Below are 26431 nucleotides of genomic sequence, written 5' to 3'. Positions count from 1 at the left end.
TTGGTAACATTAGTCTCGGCATGACGCGTATTACGTCAGCGACGTGACGTCACTATTCGACGGACTATTTAGGTTTATGCATGCAAATTTGCAGTAAATAGCTTGAATGCAGTTATATGCATACGCCAGTTAGCAATTATCTCTATAAATAACGCTACAACCGAAACATTGAGCTATCTATGAGCGTATCAGTAATGAATTTGCTTCATGCAAAGCGCGAAAAGTAAAATTTTAGCATGAACAAATACTAATTCTATATTATATTTAATTGAAATGATACAAATGAATAAAAAAATAATTATAATCATGAATCACTTTTTGATAAGTTTTTAATAAAAACCACTGGCTGTACCAGGCATGGCGATCTTGACTGTGTTGTGTCTGAGGGCCGTAGCAAAGTCCTTTGATTAAATGTTATATTCAGGAATTATGTTTTTAGTGTTTTGCGGGGGCGCAAAATCTACCTTTGCCTGGACGCCAAAAGACCACACTACGGCCCTGATGTTATACCAGTATTTAGGAAATAAAACAGCACAACAAAATATTGCTTATTTATTTTTATTTGAGACATTAAAACAGTTTGGACAGAGGTAGTGTTGAAAATTGGCACAAAAAAATAATATTATATTACATTCATTTACTTAATTATTTCAATGGATGGAAAAGGGAATTAACAGGTATAAATTGAATAAATGTGGTTGTTATTGAATTGAGAAAATTATATCATTATAATATTTGAATATTAATTCACTAAGGTTTAATTTAAAGAGACTTATTTAACAATAGTCCATAATATTACTGTTTGAATCATAAATGTAAAATTCCTATCATTAAATTACTCAGATACATAAAATGACATATTGAGGCACTGCTTGAATGTACATATTGAAATTGGTCATATATTTTATTATACTGTCCCTTAGATTACATTTCAGATTGGGCAGTCATTTTTCTAAAATAAACATACATATTATTATATGAAGCGCTTAGTTTCAAATCCCCCTAAAACGGTTTTTGAAAAGATATGTATTTAGATGGATATTTTGTTAGACTGCGGCAAGTATAACGTGAAGTGTGGCCGTTTCGAGAACTACAATCCTCCCTATCCCTTTCCTCTTCGTTTCCCTCGCCATGCAATAATTTGACGTTCGTTACTTGTGCGTGCTGGAAGTTCGTGTAATTGTGTTTAAATGTGTTAGTAATGCAAAAAATGTTGAAAATTGGTAGCAGGAGGATTATAAGGCGTGTACTGCGAAGAAGAAAAAATAAAAAATGACCTCATTGTGACTATAAATAAGCTTGATGATAGAGTCGCTGCAATGACAGCTAGATATTGTTTGATATTCAGTTTTACCATATAACTAAAATTATCCAGACAGATTGGAAAAATTCTGTCGTCTGGTATTATTTTTCATTGTAGGTAGGTAGCACATTCTGAACCGCAGTAGGGAAAAAAATCTCCTAATACTTACAATCCTTTCATAATATATCGCAGCAACACAACGGCCCATGACACTTCAAGTCATAATTTTCGCACTTTACCTCTATGATGGCCAAAGATTGAACTTTAAAAAACGCCAAATACAGTCAATACATATGATCAAAAATAGGGTAAATTTCAAAACCAGCTAAAATAGTTGGGTGTGCTTTTCAAATACCCCTAAAATGGAGTGAATGAGTTAATAATATCAGTTTTTCTCATTTTTCTCAGAACTACCGAAAATTGTTTTAGGTGCTTTTGAAACTAGGTGCTTCATATCAAAGTAACAAATAACTTTTAGGCTTCAAAAATAAAATATAATACATTAACGTATCAACTATAACGATAACATTGAGGTGGAAAATTTACTGGACAAACCAAACCTCTATTAAACACGTACACATTTAAAATCATGATTTAACCGAACACTGACTTAAAAACTAATGTCTTGTCTAATATGGCTAATACTATTGTTCTTTTGGGCTAAATTATGGAGCAACAATTTTAATTTTAAAACCAATTTTGTACTATTCCAGTGTAGACTATGCTATGTGTTCTACGGAATGTTAAACAGTTTTGGCTGTAGTGAAATTTAATGCCATTAATACTATAGGGTTACCGAAAACTAATCAGGATACGTACCGGTCAGGAACCCATTAATAAAAAGATATCGTACATAAGCTGACATGGCATGAAGATGAAATGGCCATTGCAAAATAGCAGGCGCTTAAGGCGATGTCTTTACCTACCAGAGGCACCTAGCAGAAAAATACAAAGCTTGCAATTTGAGATATTTTTTTGATAATTTACAATTTCAACTGTGAATTAGTCAAAAAATCTCTTAGGTGATGCTTAGAAAACTTAATAAACCAAATTTTAATAATAAATATCTCCATAAAATATATGTAATAAGGTGGAGTCCGATCCAACAAATTCACATTTTATTACATTTTTTACAATTATTGTAAGTTTATCTTCGACTTAAAATAAAAAAATATTTTTCTTTTTAATGTTTTCAGATAAGTACATATTTATTAATTAATACAGTTGAAATTGTAAATTATCAAAAAAATGTCTCAAATTGCAAGCTTCGTATTTTTCCGCCAGGTGCCTCTGGTAGGTAAAGACATCACCTTAAAAAATCGTGTAACATTAAAATTAATTATTACAAAAAGGCACATGTTACAGATCATTCAAATATTAATTTTAGTATCTATAAGACTACCGAGGCCGATACAAAATTTACTCTAATTAACCGTAATTATTTTTTCTTATTATTAAAACCACTATCACCTATATAAGTTTGTGCACACCACTGTTGGCGGTAAATACATAATATTGTGTTATTGTAACTTAAATTATCGTTTATATTTCATCGATATTTAAACAGAAAATGGTAAATCCAAAGAGCTCCGACAAAAACTAGATGGAATCTTATAAACTTACATTTTTGCAGCTCTAGATGGCTTTTCGATACAACGTTGTTTGTTAAAAAGTCAGCCATTCGCTCTTGTAAAAAAGTTGGGATGCGCTTAGTATGAAAGTCAAAATTCACACAATCCATATTTATCAAAACACAAATGTCACTTTTGTCTAAGTGGCCAACATCGGATTATGCCGAATGTCTGTGTGCCACTTTAATGCCTTCATATTACTCTATATCGTCGGTAATTTTCTACAAACACGTATCTCAAAAAACAACTTTTCAGGAGAGGCAAATAACAACTTTATTCTCTCAGTTTTTAATTTAGAAATAAATTTTCTTCTATGAAATATCCATTTCGTATAGTTACACACATTTTCATCAAAAAAATGTTATGTTTCTTCAATTTATCGCACTATATTTTCGGCAGATCAGTCATATAGTCGAAGATACGAGAATGTGTTGCAACTTTATTGTGAATATTACTGCAGTAAACACATATCTTGACTTACGAGAAAGAGCTTCAGTATAATCATCTGTCGGAGTTCAGTATTTTGTATACTTACAAACACGTAACTCAAGATACGAGTTTATATTTGTAAAAGTCTTTTATTATGATTCGAGTTTTATGTAATTGCTTAAATCTATTATGTTATACAGTATGTTTTGAGATACGTGTTAGTGGAATGTGCGTATTCAAATTCTGAATTCATTACATCAAACAACTCAAAACTGACAAAAATTGAGATACATACGTGTTTGTAGAAAATTAACAACGATATGTACTTTGAATTCTTTAAGCAAGGCTGGCTTCCAGCCACCTCTAAATTTTTCAAACTACATGTGACCGTAACATGGCGTGCGAAGAACAATCAAATTACATTGACTGACAAGACTAAAAAATAGCACAATGACATGTTCTACATTTATTGGGTTATTGTTAATGGCAAACTATTTCATAGCGTTTTTGTATAGCAACCATTTATTTATTTAACCCGAGCGCCAGTGGCGAAGGGTGGAGGTAGTCTGTTAAGATCCGCCATAAATAGTCCAGAATAAACTTTGTCAGTCATACTCTAATCATATATTTGTTGTCTATTATAGTTTGGTTTAGGCAGGGCTTAATGAATTTAAAAAAATTACCAACAATATGTGTAATATATATTCTTAATCCAACGAAAATAAATAAGTATGAATGAAAAAGTGTGCACAATATTTGTCATATCGCCCAAAATAGACCAAAACTATTATGGTTTGGTTTAGGCAGGGTTTAATTTATTTTTAAAAACTAACCAACACCATCTGTAAATTGTAGACTTAGTTCAATGAAAACAAATATGTATGACTGACAAAGTTTAGTGTGCACTATTTATGGCGGTTAAGATCCGCCTACCTCCACCCTTCACCACTGCTGAGCGCAGAACACAAACACCATGACTGATCTCACATGATGTGACTGATGCAGTGGAACAACCGCTCACTTTCGCCTCCCGAGGCATTCAGACCGCTGCCCATTTTTCGATTGCCAACTCACGCGTTTGATACAACATTCATGTAGACAAGCTAATTATAAACCGATGGTTCTGGTTGATGGCGTGGTCGGTAGGAGGTGAACTGCGGCGTTTTATCTGCTCGCTTAGAATGGCCCTTAATTCAGTTTTTGGTGTTTCCGTTTTCTATCAGACCTATAATATACCTATGATAATTTTTAAAGAAAGCTATTATATTAAATCTATACTTTGAGATTTTCTTCATTATGCTTCAAAACTTATATATGGTTAATAATAAAAGGAAATGTATAATTATATAGAGTATCGTCCCCCAACAATGAAATGATCTTCTACAATAGTTTAATATTCCTGGGATTGTGTCTTCGCAGTAACATTTTTTGTGTTGGTCTTCTTCGGGAGCAGCACCATGTTAATATTCGGCAAGACACCTCCCTCCGCAATAGTGACCCCCGTCAGGAGTTTGTTCAGCTCTTCATCATTCCGTACGGCCAACTGGACGTGCCGAGGCCCAATCCTGAAATGACATTTAACAAAATTATAATTAAATTAATAAACCTCGACGAGGAGAGCCCTACCTCGAGGGCGTCTGAAAATGCAGGGGGATTCGTAGTTCTGCAGATTGCCGCTAAATGTCTGCAGCCATGATATAATGGTAAGGCTGTAGACGTGGATCTACATACTTTATTTCAGGAAATACGTTACATGACAATATAATTGCCAACAAAAACACAACATCAGCAACGAAGGGCGGAGGTGAGCTGTTAAGATCCGACATAAATAGTGCACACTAAACTTTGTCAGTCAAAGATATTTTTATGGATAGAATATTTTTATCGATTATGGTTTGGTTAGGCAGGGCTTAATGAATTTTAAAAAACTGGCCGGCATTACTTGCAAATTGTATTTTTAGTTCAATGAAAATAAATAAGTACATATAACTGACAAAGTATGGTGTACTATTTATTACATGTACATTATCCTAAGTAAGAAATTGTCATAATCGACAGATTATGAAACATAATACAGTACACTCTCAGTAATCCGCCGCTCGATTATCCGACAACTACTATAATCCGCCGTTATTTTTACTAGTTGAAAGCACAAAATCAAGCTCTATAATTTGCCGATATTCGATTGTAAATTCAGTAGACCACCATGTACTGTCCGACAAGAAGATCTAGGCGATAACCGGAAGTCGCTAGTGCGGTTAAAAGTAGGAGGAGCTTGTTAGTTCACAGTTTTAACACGTGGACAACTCGTCGCTAACCGGAAGGCGCTATAATCGAAATGCGGTTAATAATGGGAGGAGCTTGTTAGTTCACAGTTTTAACACGTAGCCAAGAATAACTTGTTGGACAGTAGACAGGTTTATTTTGGAAACTTCTCTGTAAAACGTACATTCATCGCGAAGAAAGTAATGTACCAGGGAGGAGAGTGCCCAAGGACCGCATCACAATTATGCTGTGCTCCAATGCAACCGGGACATACAAAATTAAGCTTTTGGTCATAGGGAAAGCCAGGAATCCTAAGCCATTCAAGAATATCTGCCTCACTGAACAACTAGTTGTGTCAAGTGATTTACTGTTTTATATGTAGTTAATAAACTTAGTTTATAAATATGTATAACTTAGTAAATACTTGATTTTGATTATAAACAAAACCGTAATTTGCTCGTACAAATTTCTCAAAAAAACTATTTTTACGAAATACTTACCTGTTTTAATTTTTACCATATTTTGTATGTATGCACTATAATCCGCCGCTTTCACTAATTGGACAATTGTCTGGTTTTTGGGGTGGTGATTACTGAGAGAGTACTGTATATTACATTAGTGAAGGACCTCATTAGATATGCCATACGAGACCTTGCAGACCATGGGATAATCAAAATACCATGCATAGAGAAGTAGAAAGTCCCACTTTTAATAATCATTCATTTCTATTATATTGTTGGACTAAAGAGTAAGCCGATGATGCTATCCTATTCGACCACTCAATCGATTGCATCCAAAATACAATCTAGAGACTGTATAACAATTCCTTTAGCATTGGTTTGAAAATCAACGTAAAAAAACTGACATTTTATGCAATTTACACCTGTCCTGATCCAGATTTCCCAGATTAGTGACAGGTAAAACATCAAGAGTATCAACACATCACGGGAGATGACATTTTGCAAAGAGACTTCACTATTTGAATGAGATCAGCTGGAATTACATTCAACTCGATGCAGAATGTTTGGGACTCGGTTAAATGCTGTCTATTCGACGCTTGCATTCTGACAGTGCTGCTTTACGGTGGCGAGGTCACATTAAGGCAACCATATACTGAGCTTCAAGAACAGATATTGGCAGCAGATAGTGGGTGTGCAATGGTATAACTTTAAGAGTAAAGAGGAGATAACAGAACAGTCAATACGGTGCAACGTTGAATCTGGCACAATCGCATGATTCGGATGCCTAGAGAGAATTTCAACCTGGCTCGCCTGTTCTTCAAGCCAACTAAATACCATCCACACAGTGTAGACGGCTGAGCGATAGAGATTCTTAGCGGCGCTACGGTGGTGGCAGATATAATAGTCAAAGAGTTAACATCAGTATCCTTCTGTGTTAAAAACCACCGCCATATCAGCCTGATTTGGGTCTTGTCTGTTTCCAGAAAACGTCTCTATAGCCCTCTGCCCGTCGCTTTAACTTCTGGGCATTGTGTCGATTTCTACACAGTACAACCATGGCAGTCAGGTCTCCCAACCCTCATTTTGCTTTGTGATCTATTACAGAGAAACCTGTTTGGCAGTTGCGAGTCTTCTATCATTGAAACATGGCCTGCCTGACAGTTTCCCCACTTTCAATTGAGACAATGGAATGCATTTAGTTTGTGTTAAATATGTCTACAACTGTAGATTGAAATAGTAATTAGCATTCATAAATGTGGAATAATGAGGAAAAGGAGGAACGGTCAGAGATGGCACCCGACGAACGGAGGAGTTGTGGAGGACATAACTTGCACTAGTAGTGGGTAGGCTAAAAAAAACTAAACATTTAATAATATCAATTTATACAAGGCTGTTGAATTACCTAGACTTTTTGTTGTCTCTGGCAGCGTTCCCTGCCAACTCCAGGACCTCTGCGACCAAGTACTCCAGAACAGCACCGAGATAAACCGGCGCTCCTGCACCGACCCTCTCGGCATAGTTGCCCTTGCGCAAAAGGCGGTGAATCCGCCCCACCGGGAACTGCAGCCCGGCTCGGGAGCTCCTCGACTTCGTCTTCGATTTTGACTTGCCTGCACGTATTATCGTTTATATTATAATATTAATTTTATATGGCTTCATTTCCCACTAATATTAACGATAGTATGAATGGTCATAGATTATGTAAGTGCCAATTCCATCGGGAGTATTGATCTTAATAAAATGTTAAAAATGTGTCGCGAAACACTGATAAGTCGAAATGTATCATTGTGACCAAATTTTACCCACTTTTAGTAATGGAGGTTATGTCAGGCGAAACATACTTTGTGACATTACGATTGTATTTTATATTTGTATATATCGCAATTTCGCATAGTGAATACGGCATGATATGAAAAACATTCGACAAATTAATTACAGTACGATGTTTACCTGATTTGCCTCGTCCGTCCATTTAAATGCTTTACGTATCGAAAAGATAAACAAAAATCAGCGAAGTGCCAGAACCAGTCTGCGATTTTGCCGCCTTCTGCGAACTTTTAATATTACCAGTGTAAAAAATTCTCTATGGATATAAAACCATAAATAAAATATACATCACAATAATTTATTAATTGTATTTCAGTCATCTGGTTAATTACACATTGATAACCCCTTAGAAAATTATTTCGTGATTATCCGTATATCAAAATATTCATAAAAAATACGTTTACCTACAAAAGGAGTTTTATTTTGTTTGTGGCTTATTCAGTGCTGTCAACCGTACTATAATAATTATAGTATCTGTACTATAATTTTGGTCCGCGTACTATGTACGATAACAGGTATAGTACGCCCAAAATATTATAATTTTGAATATCGGAAAAATATGTAAAAAGTACTAAAATTTTGATATTTTCGTTCGATAAATTGGTGCAAAGTACTATAATTTCGCAATATAAGAAGATTAATTGAAGAACATGGAAAAAAATTGCTCTAAAAACGTAAAAAAATCCCTTGCTTTGGTTTAAAATATAATTTCTTGAATTCTTCGGTAAGCATTTTTGGTGCGAAGAGGTAGGTACCTAGGTACCTAAATAAAAAGGGGTCTCAGAGTTTTTCAAATTCTCTGTTATTTTTTTTCTGAGACAAAAAACCTATACATTTTCAACAGATCGTCACCCTAGAACAATAAGGTATCATCTGGCATTTTGGTCAATTTTGACTTTTTGGTACCAAAATTCTTATAATAATTTTCTCTTTAAAACTGTGTTACAAGATTTTTAAAAATCTTTATGGTTTATGATATAGCAGGGCATTTAAGTTCTATATCAGATGCACTGGTAATTTGTTTTGGAACAATATGGTTCGATTTAAAATTTGAAAACAACTATGGACCATTTGCTATAAAAAAAATAATTTTGGAGCAATATGGTTTCATTTCCGTTCAGCTGTCAAACTAGTACGTTTCTCTCAAATATTCGCGCTAGGTTTTTCAACAATTTAATAAAAATAACATAAAGATGAGCAATAATTTAAGTGAAAGGGGTATTGTGGACATTTAAGAGGATGATAATACTACGAATATACCTCACCAACCTACAATACCGTTGCTTTAAATACAAGGTAAGTTTGAGGTTATGTATTATTTTTGTTATTCATGTATTGCAATTAATTATTCTATTTTGTTTCAAATTTAATATAAGTAATTCTATTATCTATTTGTTTTATTTTCAGCAACAATCTCAATTTATTGGATAATATAAACGATCTTCAAGTTATAGGTACTGTCTGATGATATTACAATTGATGAGGATTTTGGGTACTTATGTTTCTTTTCAAATGAGTACTTACTTAATTTATTTGCTGTTCTTTCATATTTTGTAAATTTGACATTACATCTGAATAAATTGTTTCTAGAATATGTCATAATTTCATATATATTCTCCTTTTTATTATTCAGGTAGGTGGAAGTACTTGGAGAAGTTGCAGAGTATGTTGTTTGCGAAGAAAACATAGATGTTGGCGATGATATTGACTAAATAATAATAGTTGCAATAGCTCTTTTCATAAACTATTTAATTATTACTGTATGAATCACTGCAGTGACAATACAATGATATCTTTATTAAGTTTCATTTAAAAATTGAGTAATTTGAGAGGTTTCGTAATAATAGTTTTGTGAAACTATTTTTTTTATGCCAGTCTATTATCATAAAAACTTTTTTTTTCATAGCTGTGAAGTGATGTGAGTACACTGGAGCGTTCATCATGGATCATATGGATTCTAACAACAAAAACCTTGAAAGTGAAGATACTTTCATGTCATTTTATAAACTATTAATATTGTTCTAAATCTCAGTATTATGAAACATTTTTTTATACCACGTCCTGTCATTTTTCATAAACTATGTTTAATTTAATGTTGTTCTAATAAAGAATTAATCGAAAAAGGTATTTTTATTCTATTTTAAACACAATAATTAAGCCCTGTAGCAAAATATTTTCACAACATAAAGGTTTAATAATCAGATAGAACTTTGTTGCTCTGATTTTTTTCGATTTTCAGAGCAATTAAGTTCCATCACAAAATTTTAATGTCTGGATTAGATAATATCAGATATATTTAGTATACAATGCTTTGAAAATACAAACATAATGCAATAATAATAGTATTGATAATATCTGCCAATTTTCATTGCATATAGTTAAGATTTTATTCATATTCAAAACTTTGGAGCTCGATATCTCAGTTTGGTATAAATGCCAGATGATACCTTGTTGTTCTAGGGTGACGAGATGACAATGCATACTATATTTTTTCCCCAAATACTATAATTTTGGAGGGTCTGTACTATAATTCCACTTTAAAAAGACGGCAACTCTGGGCTTATTATTTTCATAGCAACTCTGCTCTGTTACTATGGAAAAAACATTATTAAAAAGTAGACTTCCCAAAGATTACCTACAACTAAAAATATTATTATATATTTCACAATCTTTCTCATATAACAATTTCCGTGGCAAGTATCTTTCTATTTATTTATTAAATAAGTATTGTGTGTTATTAGGTAGGTAGGTATATAATATTTCATTCAACAATCGATACAATATCATTTATTTTGATTTAATATGTAGCTACTTTTAGATAGTGTTGTAGAATGCAAGATAATCTTTATCCTGATTTCCAACCAACAGATTTTTTTAAGCATAAATTTTTACCATTTATTAGGTAAGTACTAGAATAGGGTACCTATTCATATTTGCCTCCTCCTCTTTGTAATATTGTTAGGTATATTAGGAATATGTAATAATATGTAGACATTATAAATGGCCGTCCTAGTACCTACCTCTAAAAAGCAAGTCTCCAACATACAATTAATATTCATACAAAGGAATTAAATGTTCATATTATAACAAATTATTATGGTACCTATACCTAGTCATAATATTGCAACTAAAGCTATCAACATCACCGATATGTTATAGGCAATTATTTATTAGGTATATTATTATGAGCAATATCCCCATTTATACATGCATGGACTTATATTGCTGACAATATGTATTATCGCGATCATAGTAATACAATGCACATGTAAACACATATTATCGTGCAAGTTGCAAATGGCATGTTCATAAGCTTCTGAATATTTACGCGACAGTTGGAATTTGTGCGATATCTGCGAGTGGTGAACCTGCCAGAAAAAACTAACTATACCGTACAGTGCAACTGTACACATTCATGAATTTACTGACACCAATAGTGTTTAAATTAAAATATTATAATAATAACTGGTTTATACGTAGAAGTACTGACTGTCTCCCAGTCTCATTCTTCAAGCAAGATGCATACTAGTTTTATTATGGTGATATTCGACTGGTTGTGAAAATTGGTAAACATCAAAAATTCTCCACACGGTGTAGTTTTTGTTTCCGGCAGGTTCGCTACTATCGTTCTACTGGGCGGGTGCAGATGTCTCATATGTTCCGACTGTCGTGTGAAAATTCAGAAGCTAGATACTGAACTTTTTTGATGCATGCATGCAATCTTGCGACTTTCAAGATAATGCTTGTTTACACATGCATTTTACGTTATGGCCACAATAATACGTACTTACATACTGCCATCTATCAGTAAATCCATGCACATATAACTGGAGTATTATTGGGTATTATCCTATATTATTCTATATGATAATTTTAACAAGCATCAAATTTTCCTTAAACCATCTGTTATTTATTTATGATTATTTTCCAAAACTATAATAATAAAAATATTTTATAAAATAATTATCTCATTCCCTGTTAATTACCACATTAAATTAACATACTAATAGTATCTTATTGCCAACTAATGGCAATGCAATAGTGGCGTTGGACACACGGAATGAGTTAATATAGAATCATCCAATATATTATAAAAAATTCCTTTTAAAAAAATGTTTTTTATACTTGTGTGTTTTTGTAGGAACAGAAATTTGTAAAATGTCAATTCATTCCGAGAGACAAGAAAATGAAGATCGAGAAAGTTTCCAAAATATTGATGATGATGAAGTTAATGATGATGATGATGATGACGATGATGATAATGATGATAATGATGATAATGATGATGACGATGATCAGGAATCAACTGAAACATATGACTTTGAGGATTTGACTTCAAAAACTCATTCCAACGATACTAATTGTACAATCCCCGGCAATGCTTTAGACTTTATGTATCCTTTTATTATCCATGATAGCCAAGTTAGTAGACATCAAACTAAATTTGCAAGTTGAATTTATAAAAAAGCTTTCGAATCAGATAACTTAACAAATGTGAAAACTATTATTTTAATCAGGATTTAATTAGGAAAGCAATTTGGAAAATTCAGACTTTCAGACTAATGAGGAAGGCCAATATGATTTCAATGGAGGAGATGGTTCCAAAAGAGAAAAATGAATACGAAAATTAATTTATTACTTTCAAGCCAAGCCAAGCCTATGAAAATTATTGTATTCAGGCGTTTTGTTAATTTTTACCTTATGATTTAAATAAAAGCTATAATGCGCTTATGGTGTATGACGTTTCGTGTATCATGTTAACAATGAATCTATTTCTTAACTGGATCTTTATCAGATATTCTTTCGGTTACGATTGCCAGCAGCATTTTAATCTTTGTGCGTGCGATGAAAATGTGGTGGCGTGGGCGGCAGGATCTTACATTGCATTCCTGGATGTCGTCACGCACAAAATGTCATTTCGGAGAAGTTCAACTGGCGGCTCCGTCGGATGCATCACGGTATCAATTTATTTCTTTTCCTATCATCAACTTTCTCAGCTAACTCGTTTACCGTTTTCACTATAATAATACAGTTCAACTTTGTAACACGTAACACATCTTGACCAGAAAAATCCCGACCCCGAAATGAAGCATATAGCTATCGGAGAAGGAGGTCTGCAGCTGGTTGAGCCTGTCATTGTAATCTACGAGTGGCCGTCTTTGACTTCTGTTGCTGTTTTGAAGAAAGGGACTCAACATTCCTATGCCCATTTGAATTACAGGTAGGATCTTTATGAATTCATTTACAGTTCACTCTCAGTAATCCGCCGCTCGATTATCCGACAATATGCCGTTATTTTTACTAGTTGAAAGCACAAAATCAAGCTCTATAATTCGCCGGTATTCGATTGTCAAATTCAGTATTCCGCCGCGTACAAGTATTCAACACAGATGAGACGGGCTTGTTTTAGAAATTTTTCCTTCGTAAAATGTCTGTTCACCGCGAAGAAAGTAATGTACCAGGGAGGAAAGTGCCAAAGGACCTTATGCCGTGCTCCAATGAAACCTGGATACACAAAATGAAGCTTTTGGTCATAGGAAAGCCAGGAATCCTAAGCCATTCAAGAATATCTGCCTCACTGAATAACTGGTTATGATTAACTATATTTAGTTAATGAACTTAGTTTGTAAATATGTATAATTTAGTAAATACTTGATTTTAATTATTATAAATAAAACTGTAATTTTCAAGTACAAATTTCCCAAAAAAAACTGTTTTTACGAAATACCTGTATTAATTTTTACCATATTTTGTATGTATGCACTATAATCCGCCGCTTTCACTAATTGGAAACTTGTCTGGTTTTTGCCGTGGCGGATTACTGAGAGAGTAGGTACTGTATTTACCAGATCTTGTTATATTCCCTAAATATTACATTATTAAACATTTTTTTTTCGTAATTATTATGTTACGATTCGCTCCAACATGAATTTATTTCATTTACATTTTTAATGATTAAGGCGATACTTCAGTGAAACGGAAAATAATTTTAAACTATAGGCGCGATGAAATTTTAGACTCGCTGGCAGTCTGAGAGAAAACGTTGAGGTGTCTATACGTCATTTTGTTTTGTTACCGCCTAAACCATGGCATCCTCAGAGGATCCAAGGCCATGAGGCCTGAATCATCATTGGGCGGATTCATGCAAACATGAGCAGATCGACTGCGAGACAAATTTCTAGCCCGTAAGCTTAGATGTATGAAAATTTATAGTCATCCTTTTGCAACTTCAACAAATGAAATCACTCTAGCCCTTAATGTACCTATGTAAAATCCTGCATTTTTTATACCTACATTAATTCTAGAAGCAAGCAAAGTAAAACCTAGCGTCAGTATAAATTTTATACTTATTCAATTTGAAACATACAAGCAAGCTGTAATTTTAATGCAGTAATAATAATGCCAAGAAATGCACAGACCCTTTTCAAAGCATGTATCTAGAGAAGGTGTGGTTGAATATTTCTGTGGTTAGCAAAAATTCACAGAAATATGAGACCCAAGGTACCTACCTACAAGCCAGGTACATATGTCAGAGGGTGTTTTGTCATTTTTCAGTGACAGAATTTGTAGGTAATATTTTTAATTCTTGCCTAGAGTTAACCTACTCCAAAAAGGTTGATTATCATTCAGGTTTTGGTCTCTCGGGGCGTCGGCCGCGCCCGCCGGCGTCTCCCGCCAATTTAAATTTATTTATTTTTTTAAATATTTTTGTTAAATATTTTCTACGCTGTAAATTTACTGTAAATGTATTCCGACAATAAAACGCCCTGTTTTTGCCTGTAATTCCGCGTTGTCAATCAATAAGCATGTCCCCGAAAGAAGAAGCCAGCAGACGATCCAGGGGGGGTCCAGCGCATCATCCTACACCCCCCCCCCTTTTCGGAGGTGACAGTTTCATGATGGCGATGGGGGTATTAATTCTTAAATCATGTTAAGATGACTAAAAACTTGACCCATTTACTTTAAAAAGAAAACATGTCAATGAATATATTATTATTGTTACTAATAGAACAATAAACAGAACATTAAATGGAGGCATGTTGGATTTATATGACAAATTATATTTTGGTCGGCATGCGTCATTTGCACCCGCGACCCGCAATCCGCGCATCGCCTAGCCACGATCTTTTTAGACTGTGCTGTCAAGAAAAGAAGAAAAGGAGAAAAGGAGATATACCTATTATGTAAGATGTAAGTAAAATAACATTGAGATGACAGGAGATCAGACTGCACAGTTTGATATAAAATGTATAAAAGTACTATTGATTTGGTTGGTGTCATCTCCCTGTTCCTTCCGATTATAACTCTCTTTTCCTTGATACTACAGGCATTATAATATTAATACTATCAACCGAAGGTACTTGATGGAATTTGAATTGAATTTTGAATGGATTTAAAATGGAATACTAAAAAACTACAGGTATTATTTAGATTAGGTATGTATGTACTTACTTACATAATATTTACAGCAGTTAAGTTATACATATTGTAATAGCGCCGTTTGACTAGCCCTAATATACCTATTTCAACACACATCTGTTTGACGAGTATCCAAATTCATACACCTAACAGTATACTTTATGTCATTACATAATTCTGCAATGAGCCCAAAATGTCTATTGTATTGCTTTTTGAAAGCTTTGTAATTTTATCAAGCGATATAGATGTTGTAATTTTTTTTAGCCCTGATGGAAAAATGCTGGCATCAGTGGGCGGCACCCCCGACTACAACCTGACCATCTGGGACTGGCAGAATCAGTGTATCATTCTCCGAGCCGCCGCCTATTCGCACACTGTCTACAATGTTAGGTTTTCCCCTTACATCCCAGGCCAGCTTACTACCAGTGGTAAATACAGGCACAGCAACCTATCATATATTAATATAAACCTATCATAATAAAATCGTATTGGTTATTTTACGATATTAAAAATTCAAAATGCATTATTTTAATATTTACTCATTATTGTATAAAAGATTTAAAAAAAGAAACAAACGAATGTCACTTAGGTTACCTGTATACTCTACTATCCACCAGTGGCGAAGAGTGGAGTTAGGCTGTTAAGATCCGACATAAATAGTGCATACTAAACTTTATCAGTCAAACGTATTTGTTTTCATTGAACTAAAACTATACGGTATAGATAGCGTTTGTTAATTATTAAAATTCAATTAAACCCTGCCTAATTCGAGCTATTGAAGATAATGCTCAAAAAATATTCATTTATTTATAAAATATCTAACATTACGCTATTAAACCTTACATAATGTATGCTATTTTATAGATAGAAGAATATTATTTGTATCGATTATGGTTTGGTTAGAGCCTGTCCACATGGCGCGTTTTTACGCGCAAGTGACAAATCGCGCGTTCTCCAGGTACATGTGACCCAATTCAGCTGTGGGCAGGCTCTTAGGCAGGGCTCAATGAATTTTAAAAAAATAACGAAAACCACCTGAAATATATTATATTCTTAATTCAACAAAAACAATTTAGTATGCCCAAAAAAGTGTGCACTATTTTGTCGGATCACCCATAGCATACCTAAACTATTATGGTTTGGTTTAGGCACAGCTTAATTAAATTTAAAAAACTAATCAGCAACATCTGCAAATTGTATTCTTAGTTCAATGAAACCAAATAAGTATGACTGACAAAGTTTAGTGTGCACTATTTATGTCGAATCTGAACAATCTACCTCCACCTCTTGCCACTGCTATTCACTTTTTATACAATATCGACAAATATAATCAAAACATCACATTGTCACCTCTGAAAGAACAGGGGGGGGCATAGATTGCGTATGATTGAAAAAAAGGTGATCTGTGTTCACATGTTGTTTTTTAATGTAATCTAAAGACTAATACCCAGTTTACACGTGCATGGATTTACTGTTGACAGTAAGTATTATCGCGGCCATAAAAAGAAAATGTATCGGTAAACATGTATTATCCTGCAGTTGGCATGATTGCATGCATGAATCAAAGTTTGGAAGCTTCTGAATTTTCATGCGACAGTAGGATTAGTAGAACGATAGTGGCGAACCTGCCGGCAAAAAAACGAACTACGAACTAACTTTCAGGTTGACCGATTTTCACTACCTGTCAAATAGTACGAAATAATACCATAAAATGAAAACATCGCGTCTCGCTCACTCTTAAAGAATGAATTGTTGAGACAGTCAGCAGTGTAAACAGTTATTGTCACGATAGTTTAAACTGCTCAATATTGCTGCCAGGCGCAATAATGTATGGTAATTATATTTTAGCACTGCAACTGAGAATTATTAATGGACTGTAGCTGCAATGCAAAATGACTTGTAACTAATTTAATCATTAGTCTTATATATTTAATCTTTTCTTTAGCTTCACTTTCATATAGCTAAGTACATAAAACTCTATCTGCATGGAAGAATCTTTTTCTTATTTTCTTAGGCGCCAGTCACATCAAGTTTTGGAAAATGGCAGCCACATTTACCTGCCTCAAGTTGAAAGGAGAGTTGGGACGTTTTGGAAAAACAGAAATCTGTGATGTCTTTGGAATTTTGCCAATGCCTGATGAAAAGGTTTGCATTTATTGTTACAATATGATGATTGATGATAACTAAAATATTATTTTCGATCAAAGTCTGCACATATTCTGAGCATAATAATAGCTTTACACGTGTGTAGATTTATCGCCGGCAATACTAATAGCCCGTTTACACGTGCATGGATTTACTGGCAGCAGTAAGTATTGTCACGATCATAATAATAAAATGCAAATGTAAACACATATTATTGTGCAAATTGCAAAACTGCATGCGCGGATCGAAAAAATTTAGCAGCTTCTGAATTTTCTTTTATTCACATGCACATGTGCAATAAAATGATGGTGGCGAACCTGCCGGAAAACATATGAGCTACACCTCGCAGTGCATTTCGACACAATGACAACACGGCGTCTCGCTTACGCTTGAAGAATGAGATTGATGAGACAGTCAGCACTATTACATATAAACAGTTGAACAGTTGTTATTGTGATAATTTACATGCTACTGCCGATGGTAAATCCATCCACGTGTACAGGCTCTATATTGTTACAACAAAAATGCACTCGTAAACACTTACTGTCACAACAATTTTAACATGCACCTTTATATGTATGAAATTAGAAACCTTTTCACTTTTGTTGTCGTAAAAGACCATTGCATATCGTCAATGGTTTATTTTTGGACAGAGAACATTTATTATATTGTATGTGAAATTATTGTGATAGTAGGTAAGTATACTTGTTGGTTATTTCGTAATAGTCATTGTAATAATATAATAACGCAGGTGATCTCGGGCTGCTCGTGGGGCAACATCCTGGTATGGGAAGGCGGTCTGGTGAAGATGGAAGTTTGCCGGAAGGGGCGGCGTACCTGCCACGGTGGACCCATCACTCAAATACTCAGATCACCGGACACCGGAGAAGTATAAAATTAACTGGACATTCGGAATAAAAATGTTTTCATAATATATTATAGGCCAAATATTGTTCGGTAACAGCCTCTGTCGGTTGTGTTAAGTTAAGTCATTGCGTATGCGTTCCATAGCCATGTAAAAAAAGACGTAATATCTACATAATAGACATTATAAAATTCTGAAATCATCATCATTTATGGCACCACAACCCATGGAGGGTTTTGGTGTCCTTCAAAAACTTCCTCCTTCCTGGATGATCGAGCGCCGACACTCTCCAGCTGCTTTGACTGAGCATTCTTAAATCTCCTGCGGCGCAGTCCAGCCATCTTAATTTTAGCCGTCTGGGTCTTCTCTTGCCCTTGGGGGTTGCATACATAGCCCGCTTTGCTGGTATCCTCTGAAAATTAGGAGATAGTCTCCATTAATTAAAATCAATTCGACATACTTCTCAAATTAAATAAGCAATCATATTTATTTTCCAAAAATATTTTCACAAGTTACAATAACATAATAAATTATAAATGTTATAATACCTATATTAACATGGTGTTCAATTTCAATTAAAATAGTCATTCAGTGTCCCTGTCAACAATAAATATGGCCGTTTACATAAAATAAGCTGAAGATCAAGAATGCGGCATGTCTTTCATAATTGACTCCATATTGACGATACTAATAATGGCATACTCCGTGTCTAAGCTGTGTCGGGTGACATGTCGTCGCTATAGGATTGGTTTGTCGAATATCCGTTTTTGTTGTAATCGACCTTTTAATGCAGAATATTTTTTTGTATGGACTAGAACCATCCTTTTCTGTAAATTACTTTGTAATGGTAATGAATGCGTCATTCATATGCTGTAAAAATAACAATTTAAATATCTCCATGTATTTAAATATAGGATTATGAAATTTGTTTTTCGTCTCCTGAACATTTGGTCTATTCGACAAACCAATTCTACAGCGACGATGTGTCTATGTATCGACCGGTGCATAACGCAAATCTTTTTTGCTATTTTTTATTTAGAATAACTGTGTTAAAGCAAAACAATTGGTGTAAAAAATAATTCGTCCATTTTCTTGGACATGCTATTTATATAAAAATATAATAAGGATGTGGATTGATAAGACTTCACATTCACAAAATAATATCGTACAATATGAACATCTAAGAAGTGTCGTAATACAGGTGATGACAATCGGACTAGACGGTCACATTTGCTCGTGGTTCTGGGACACGGTGGAGCAGGCCGATCTCTCCGAGCAAGATCCTTTTGTAGAGCTGAATCCCGTCTCTGAGATCTTCATCCCTAATGCTCAACTCATGTCCGTTTTCAATCGGAGCCACAACGAATGGTTTGCGCAGGTATCTACATACAATATTACTTTATACAACAATGATTGTGATGAACGCAATATGTAGTAATGAAGATCATTAAATTTATGCTATTGTTCATAACTAGACAGTGGTTATTTGTTGAGATGAAACAAAATAAAATTAGGGAAGATAGAAATGAAAGAAATCAAGGGAAAACTTCTCCATATAGATGAAGCTCAAATATATGAAAGTGAAGCAGAAACAATGTCACCAAGGCTGCCAGTGACGTCCCTGCAGATTTAGAATACCACCCACTTTCATTTTCATATTCAGTTTCGTTAAATAGGTCCTATTTTACAACGTCTTTATTAGCTCGTATTCTTATTTGTCCTTTGGTTGTTTGTCCGGTACAAATCTTGCAATCGATTTTTAACTAACTTCCCGACTAGCTAGACATTTGAAACTTTTAGATTATATCAGAACACTATGCCAATGCATTCTTTTAATACTTTTAGCCATCTTTAAGCAGAATTGAATTCATTTTCAGTTAATTCTGTTTTGTATGAAAAGTTATTTCGGAAGAAATCCGTAATCCATTCCACTATTATTGGTTGCTAGGGGGTGGTCCTAGCAACTAAATTATTAATATATACGTGCGTTACTATTGAAATCAAAATGACCTTTCAGTATTCTATATTGTTTGTTTGTTTGTTTTTTATTTACTTCATATGAAGTATAAGTTTGAGCATATTGAGCATAATAATTGAACAGAAAATTTAAAAACGTATGTAAAAAGTTCTTTTTATCTTGTAATTATTATTAATTATTTTCGGCTATCTTAAACATACACCAAACATCTTTATATCAACATACACACCACACACCACTAACACATATACTGAGAATTAGAGCATTTCCATAAGACTAATTATCAGTGGTATCAGTGGTAGTATTAACAGTGGTGATTTTAGTTACATGGAAGTCCGTAACACTGACAGATACTTTTGTACCTTACATGTCCAATCCTAATAAGATCATAATATGGACCTCTACGGAGTGGAGGTGTGTATTAACAGATTTTGTTTTTACGAGAAATGGATGTCAGCCACTTGCTACTTCAACCTATTAGGTCCATACTCTGACTCATACACAAATTGAAAAACAACATGTGTAACTTGCCAGACCCACCTTGGGACCCATGGCGCTATAGGCCGACGCTTAATCCGCGCGACCATCGTGGGTGTACCGATACCTACCGTTGCAAAGATGTCAATACCTCATCGTCTGCTTTATAGAAAAAAACGTTTTCCACTGTTTTGTAATATTTATATTCGTTCCTTCATTCACCGCCCTTTATAATGTGCTATCCCTATACAACGCATCACCTGCCTACTCCGAGGGGACGTCACTGAAGGCTACTATTTAATTTTGCTTCAAAAAAATTTACTTCACTCTGTTATAGTATTAAAAAATCGCAAGCATTTTAACATTTTCAATGCATTTTTTGATTTTTCAGTGAATTTCATAAGTTATTAAATGTGCAGATGTTGTCAAAACAAGCTTTGAAAGTTGAATTTATCATACAGATGGTGAAACATAGTTATTTAGATGAAAAATCATTAAAATTGCAAACAGTATGTAAACTTGTCCTTTTAGTTATAGTGCAATCTTTTTTCTCACTAGAAACTTTGATCTAATATTAAAATCTTTCAAATTGAGAAGTCAATTATCATGGACAAAAGTCTCTGTAACTATAAGGTTGCGTGCATATTACAACATTGCCATCGTCACAGGATGCAAACGGAAGTATTTGGGCTGTCAGTCTGGAGAACGAGGGCGGGGCGGGCGCGGCGGAAGAGATAGACGACCACTGCATCGAGAGAGTGATGAGAAGCCACGGGGGAGCGGTTGTCGGGCTGGCCGCGCTTCGAGATGCTCTGGTGGCCAGCCTGGGCTCCGATGGATCTCTCTTCGTTCACTCTTCGCCCCGCGGTCCTTTGCTCTCTATTACAGCCTCTCCGCACCCTGCTGCGAGTATGCTCTACTTGCCTTCCTCTGTGAGTATATTCTTGACGAGCATGATTGCTCTTCAATTATAAATTGTTACATTAGTGCAGCTGACAAATTCAAAATCACCCATAAAATGGTCAACAAGTGGAAGATATGACACCATTCTGTAGAAAAGTAAAATCAAGCTGTAGCATCAAAGAAGGAGGGTTCCCTGCGACCCTACGACCTGTACTTTCGAGACCCTTCCAATATGATTTGCGTGACCTCATATCATTCACCGGAGAATTAAAGTTTCACAATTTTTAAACTTGTTAAAATAAAAGCTCGGTCAATCGTTTTCAGGCGGATCCCGAAAAACGGACCCTCGTGCTCGGATTCATTGACGGATCGATAAGAGTTTTATCTTTGGAGATAACGATAATTAAGAAAATCAAAAAAGTTAAAAAACATCGAGACTGCTCTATTCTTCTACAGGTATGTAATATACTCACCTAGGGTTACCATAATTATCCTAGTTATTATCAAAGAGGACACCAAACTTGCTTAATGTCAAGTTTGATTTTTAGGTTAAAACAAAAATTCTAAAAATTCAATTATTTTTTTGATACTAGGTACATCCTATATTATTATAAGAGACATATTATTTTATTATATTATATACTAGCTGACCAGGCAAACGTTGTTCTGCCATATAAATTATTTCTAGTGAATATTTTGGTTGTTAAATAAAAAGTAACGAATGTATCGTAAGTGTGTGGGGATGGGATCTATGATAGAAAGAGGAATAGAGCACTGTAGACGATGACCGCCGATAAAAACAAAAAAAACATCAACCATTCATTTTCTCAATTCAAAATGAGTAATGATGTTCATAATGAATGAATTACCTGTGACAGGATCTCGTAGTTTAATGTTTATGCAATATCCGTCTTGTCCCTTCCAGAAAATTAGCGGATATTGGAGAGCGTCGTATGAACGGTGTGTGTCAGCGATGAACTCCAGATTATTGTTTCTTCTTCGAATCACGATTTCTCGCGTCGATGTGCGGTCGCCAACCATGATTCCAGCAATGTCGTCAACAACAGTCGCATTGAATCGACGTACGTGCTCTCCAGCTGGTGTTTTATCAGGATTGATGACAATAGCGTGATTGTCACTTTGCAATTCGTGCATGTGTGCTTTGAAGAATTTCAATAATTCATTGTGCTCATTCAACAGGGCGTCCAGTTCGCCGACGATGCGCCTGGCATTAGGCGAATTGAGGGTATTGTAGCCGCAACGTGCATCCACATGATTGATGTCCTCACCCATGAAGTAGATTTGCAAAAATTTATGTGGTTCGTTTGGCATTAGCAGCAATGAGCCTACTTTGTGGTATACTTGACCTTTGATTTTGAACGTAGAATGGAATTGTTAACCATTTGCCGCAGTATTGTGAACTATTTCTGTTGCTCCGGACGAAGTCATTTGGAAGCATGAATTGAATGTGCGAATGGACTTCAGGAACAGGTTTGAATCTGGAACCGTGCCAATGAGCAAGCTGTTCAATGGTTCTGGTGGTATCTCAATTTCTGGTAGTTGCACTTTTCCTGATGCGCAACACATCCCGGCTGACTCATGTTTGAATTTGAGCGCATGACAATGGGGACATTCTTTGTCCATAGCACCAATCAGCACTTTCGGATGAGCGGAATATTCAATATCTGGCTCGTACTCGAATGCGAGACGAAGGAACGAAGCGGATGTAAATGTTCGATGTACTTGTTGGCGTTGTCGGTCATTTGCTCTGCGTGTGTTAACTACGAACCGGCGCGCTTGGCTCCGTTCCAATTGTCGTTGTTGATTTCGTTCAGCTCGTGCCTCTTGTGGTTGAGATGCACGCAATTGCGAAATGCTTACACGCACGTTTTTGTTATCTTGTTGGATTTGTTCGTCTGTTCTTTCTACTCTACTATTTTGCATGTTTGTTGCTTTATTCGTTCGACGGCCCAAATGGCCCCCCTTGCGTCTTGCTGGCATTGTGCACTGTAATACACGCACATAAAAATAGATAAATTAAATAAATCGTACAAAATTTTGCACGCACTGCGTTGTGATTTGCCGAATGAAATGTCAAAATGACGCGACGCTTCTCTTGAATTCTTCTCGGACGTAGTGCCATCCGTTATTCAACCACATAAATAATTTCGTTCTGTTTGAAATACGAACGACGGTTAAATTTGTTCATACAAAATAATAAAATCGCGATTAAAAATGGGAGAATGGGGGTAGGAAAGTGAAAAATTGAGGTTATAGGTAATTTTTTATGCCAAATAATAAAAAAAATACAAAAAAAAAATTGTCAAAAAAATAAAAGAAAAATTTTCTGGGTAGAGATACTCTAATCACTTAGCGGTATGAAATATACTTGTTGACCTATTCTCATACCTAACAAATATACATAAAAAAAAATCATAAAAATCGGTCGAGCCATTTCGGAGGAGTTCGACCACAAACATCGTGACACGAGATTTTTATATATATAGAGATTTATCTCCCTGTTCCAGTGTACTAATATTTTATTCGGCACCTCTTAAATAGATACTTATCACCCTTTTGGAAACATTTGTCTTTGAAATAAAATTGTATTGCAAACCAAAAAAATTAAAAACCCCAGATATTTTTACAAGAGAAAAGAAGACATTAGTGTGGTAACTATAACTTAAAAATGTAGGTATTGCGGATCAAAATCAATGCCGAAGTCGTATAGCCCAATTCTATTGCACAGATGCACTGCGTCAGCCGAATGTGTATCCAAATATTCATTTCCTTCACTTTGCATATACGAATATTAACACTTTTGTGAATGTGGAACATATCGCAACTGTTCTGGCAGAAGACACTAATTCGGAAAAATTACATATTGAGTTAGTACCAAAATGTTTCTTATTTCAAACTTTACCGTCTGGTAACCTTCTTAATAAATAAACAGTCTTTATTTCAAAGTCATCCTTTTTACGATTACTTAATAAACTCACATGATAGACCATTATTTCAAACTTTTTAACAACTTTAAAGTCAAATCACTCAAAACTAGTATTCTCCAGTTAGTGTGTTCTGCCAGAACAGAGACGATATTTTAAATGCTTTCACAGAAACAAAACGGACAGTGCATAATACTCATTCCTGACTACTTAATTCGTCATTTTTTATTACCGTGTGTTTTTTCTCCTCTTTCCTCATCGGTGCACATTGGAGAGGTCGCTTGAGAATGGCCTCTGTAACCCAAAAATCTATTACTACGATGACAAAGTACATACTGAGAAAGTCTCAAACATTATACATTATATAGGAAAGTAAAGTACTATTTGTGATATTTCTTAACAAGCTTATTTTTCAAAATTCTACATTGTTTAAAAATCGGTTATGTAAAATCTTTTTTTACTCTATTATAAATCCTCGCAGAGTCCCCAGTCGGGAATCACCGGTATGCCCTGTTGTGTGCTATATACCAATACCGACTACTGTTTCAGTTGCTGAAGCCGCATACAGAAGCTGTGACAGTAATCAGTGTCAACGAGAAAGGAAGCATTTTAGTGACGGCTTCTTTGGACTCAACCATATTCGTTTACTCGATCGGTGCGGAGAACTCTCACCCAAATCTTACACCCATGTATTACATACAAACTCCAACTGTTATAAATTCCATCTGTTGGAAGCCTGACAAGGTATGTGTTCTTCTTTTGACCAATTTCTATTAGCAAAATATGTAGTAAAGATATTTATCTATAATATAACAGAGCTTGAATCCATTAGAATTTAATATTTATTTATATTTAACTTATTTTTCTGGCAAAATTTACCTTTCACATATTATCGTTTATTTTATATAAACTTTTATCGATGTACCAACATAAATCGTCTGACGGTCGAATTTGGAATTTATCCATCGACCATAGCATTTGCAAAGGACATTTTGCTCTCTTATTTCAAGTAGATATTCATTTCATTGATGGGTTCAAAGATACTATGAGCATGTGACATGTCTACATCTTCTTTAACGCAACTTTTTAATAAATACCGTTAATTAATTAACAAATAATAATAATTATTTTTCGACACATCCTTGTTGATAATGAGTGTCAACCCTGCTTAAACAATAACCGTTATAAAAAATGAACCAATAAGAAATCTTCCTGCTTGTTTTGGATGATGCAATAATTTTTATGTGGAGGGGGTCAAAACTAAGCCACTATTTCCGCCCACGAAACATAGGACTCCAAGATAAGTATTGAAACAGGACGGATGGCTCCCGGTTAACTTTAAATAACAGTTCTACGCCATTTTTAATTAATCCCTTTCGGACCAGGGATAAGTTAGCAAACCAGAGCTCCAGCCAAGCTGAGAGTATGCAGAATCCAACCTACATTAAAGTTAAGTAACAATTAAAACCAATTAGTCTCTATTACACCGTGCCAACCAAATATATCTCATCGTTGCATTAATTTTCATTTCTGTACTATATGTAAAATTTAAATGTTGTACGTAATTGTGTTGTATAATTAAACAACCACCTTTTATCAAATCTATGCAGTGTTTTATTTCATTATTTATTTTTTTCTATTTGTCAAATATACACTTTCTAAAGGCGCCCAAATATTATATTTTTATATTACAATCGAGGTTACAATGAGCATTTATTAAAGTTAATTACGAGATGAGGCATTCTTTGCGGAAAATTCAAGTTAACCGAAAGCCGAGTCTATA

At 34.7% G+C, this 26431-nt stretch overlaps 3 protein-coding genes across 3 annotated transcripts in view; 2 read left to right on the top strand and 1 right to left on the bottom strand.

Moving 5' to 3' along the window:
- Positions 1 to 564: 564 nt before the first annotated feature.
- LOC147078262 (histone H2A-like) lies at positions 565 to 8140 on the bottom strand. Its single transcript, XM_085957860.1, has 4 exons — positions 8040 to 8140; positions 7492 to 7699; positions 4600 to 4928; positions 565 to 2225 (listed from the first exon to the last, which is right to left on the bottom strand). The coding sequence occupies exons 1-3, from the start codon at positions 8059 to 8061 to the stop codon at positions 4754 to 4756; spliced, it is 405 nt and encodes a 134-aa protein (XP_085813986.1). The 5' UTR covers positions 8062 to 8140; the 3' UTR covers positions 565 to 2225; positions 4600 to 4753.
- A 715-nt stretch (positions 8141 to 8855) lies between these two features.
- On the top strand, positions 8856 to 22180 carry LOC147078261 (cilia- and flagella-associated protein 44-like). The gene is made up of 10 exons (XM_085960450.1): positions 8856 to 8929; positions 12058 to 12310; positions 12712 to 12874; positions 12983 to 13137; positions 15600 to 15763; positions 17350 to 17480; positions 18232 to 18369; positions 19547 to 19723; positions 21469 to 21732; positions 22028 to 22180. The coding sequence occupies exons 2-10, from the start codon at positions 12075 to 12077 to the stop codon at positions 22178 to 22180; spliced, it is 1581 nt and encodes a 526-aa protein (XP_085816576.1). The 5' UTR covers positions 8856 to 8929; positions 12058 to 12074.
- Positions 22181 to 25935: 3755 nt separating this feature from the next.
- The window catches only part of LOC147078260 (cilia- and flagella-associated protein 44-like), a 32462-nt gene continuing 31966 nt past the window's right edge, over positions 25936 to 26431 (top strand). The window contains exon 1 of the mRNA XM_085960514.1: positions 25936 to 26097. Within this exon, the coding sequence (XP_085816640.1) occupies positions 26074 to 26097 (24 nt within the window). The 5' untranslated portion in view covers positions 25936 to 26073. The remainder of the gene's footprint in view (positions 26098 to 26431) is intronic.

Source organism: Rhyacophila brunnea, unplaced genomic scaffold, assembly GCF_057557595.1.
Source record: "Rhyacophila brunnea isolate RB1 unplaced genomic scaffold, BYU_Rbru_1.0 scaffold_11, whole genome shotgun sequence".
Taxonomy (NCBI): Eukaryota; Metazoa; Arthropoda; class Insecta; order Trichoptera; family Rhyacophilidae; genus Rhyacophila; species Rhyacophila brunnea.
This window is presented reverse-complemented; position numbering and strand designations above follow the sequence as displayed.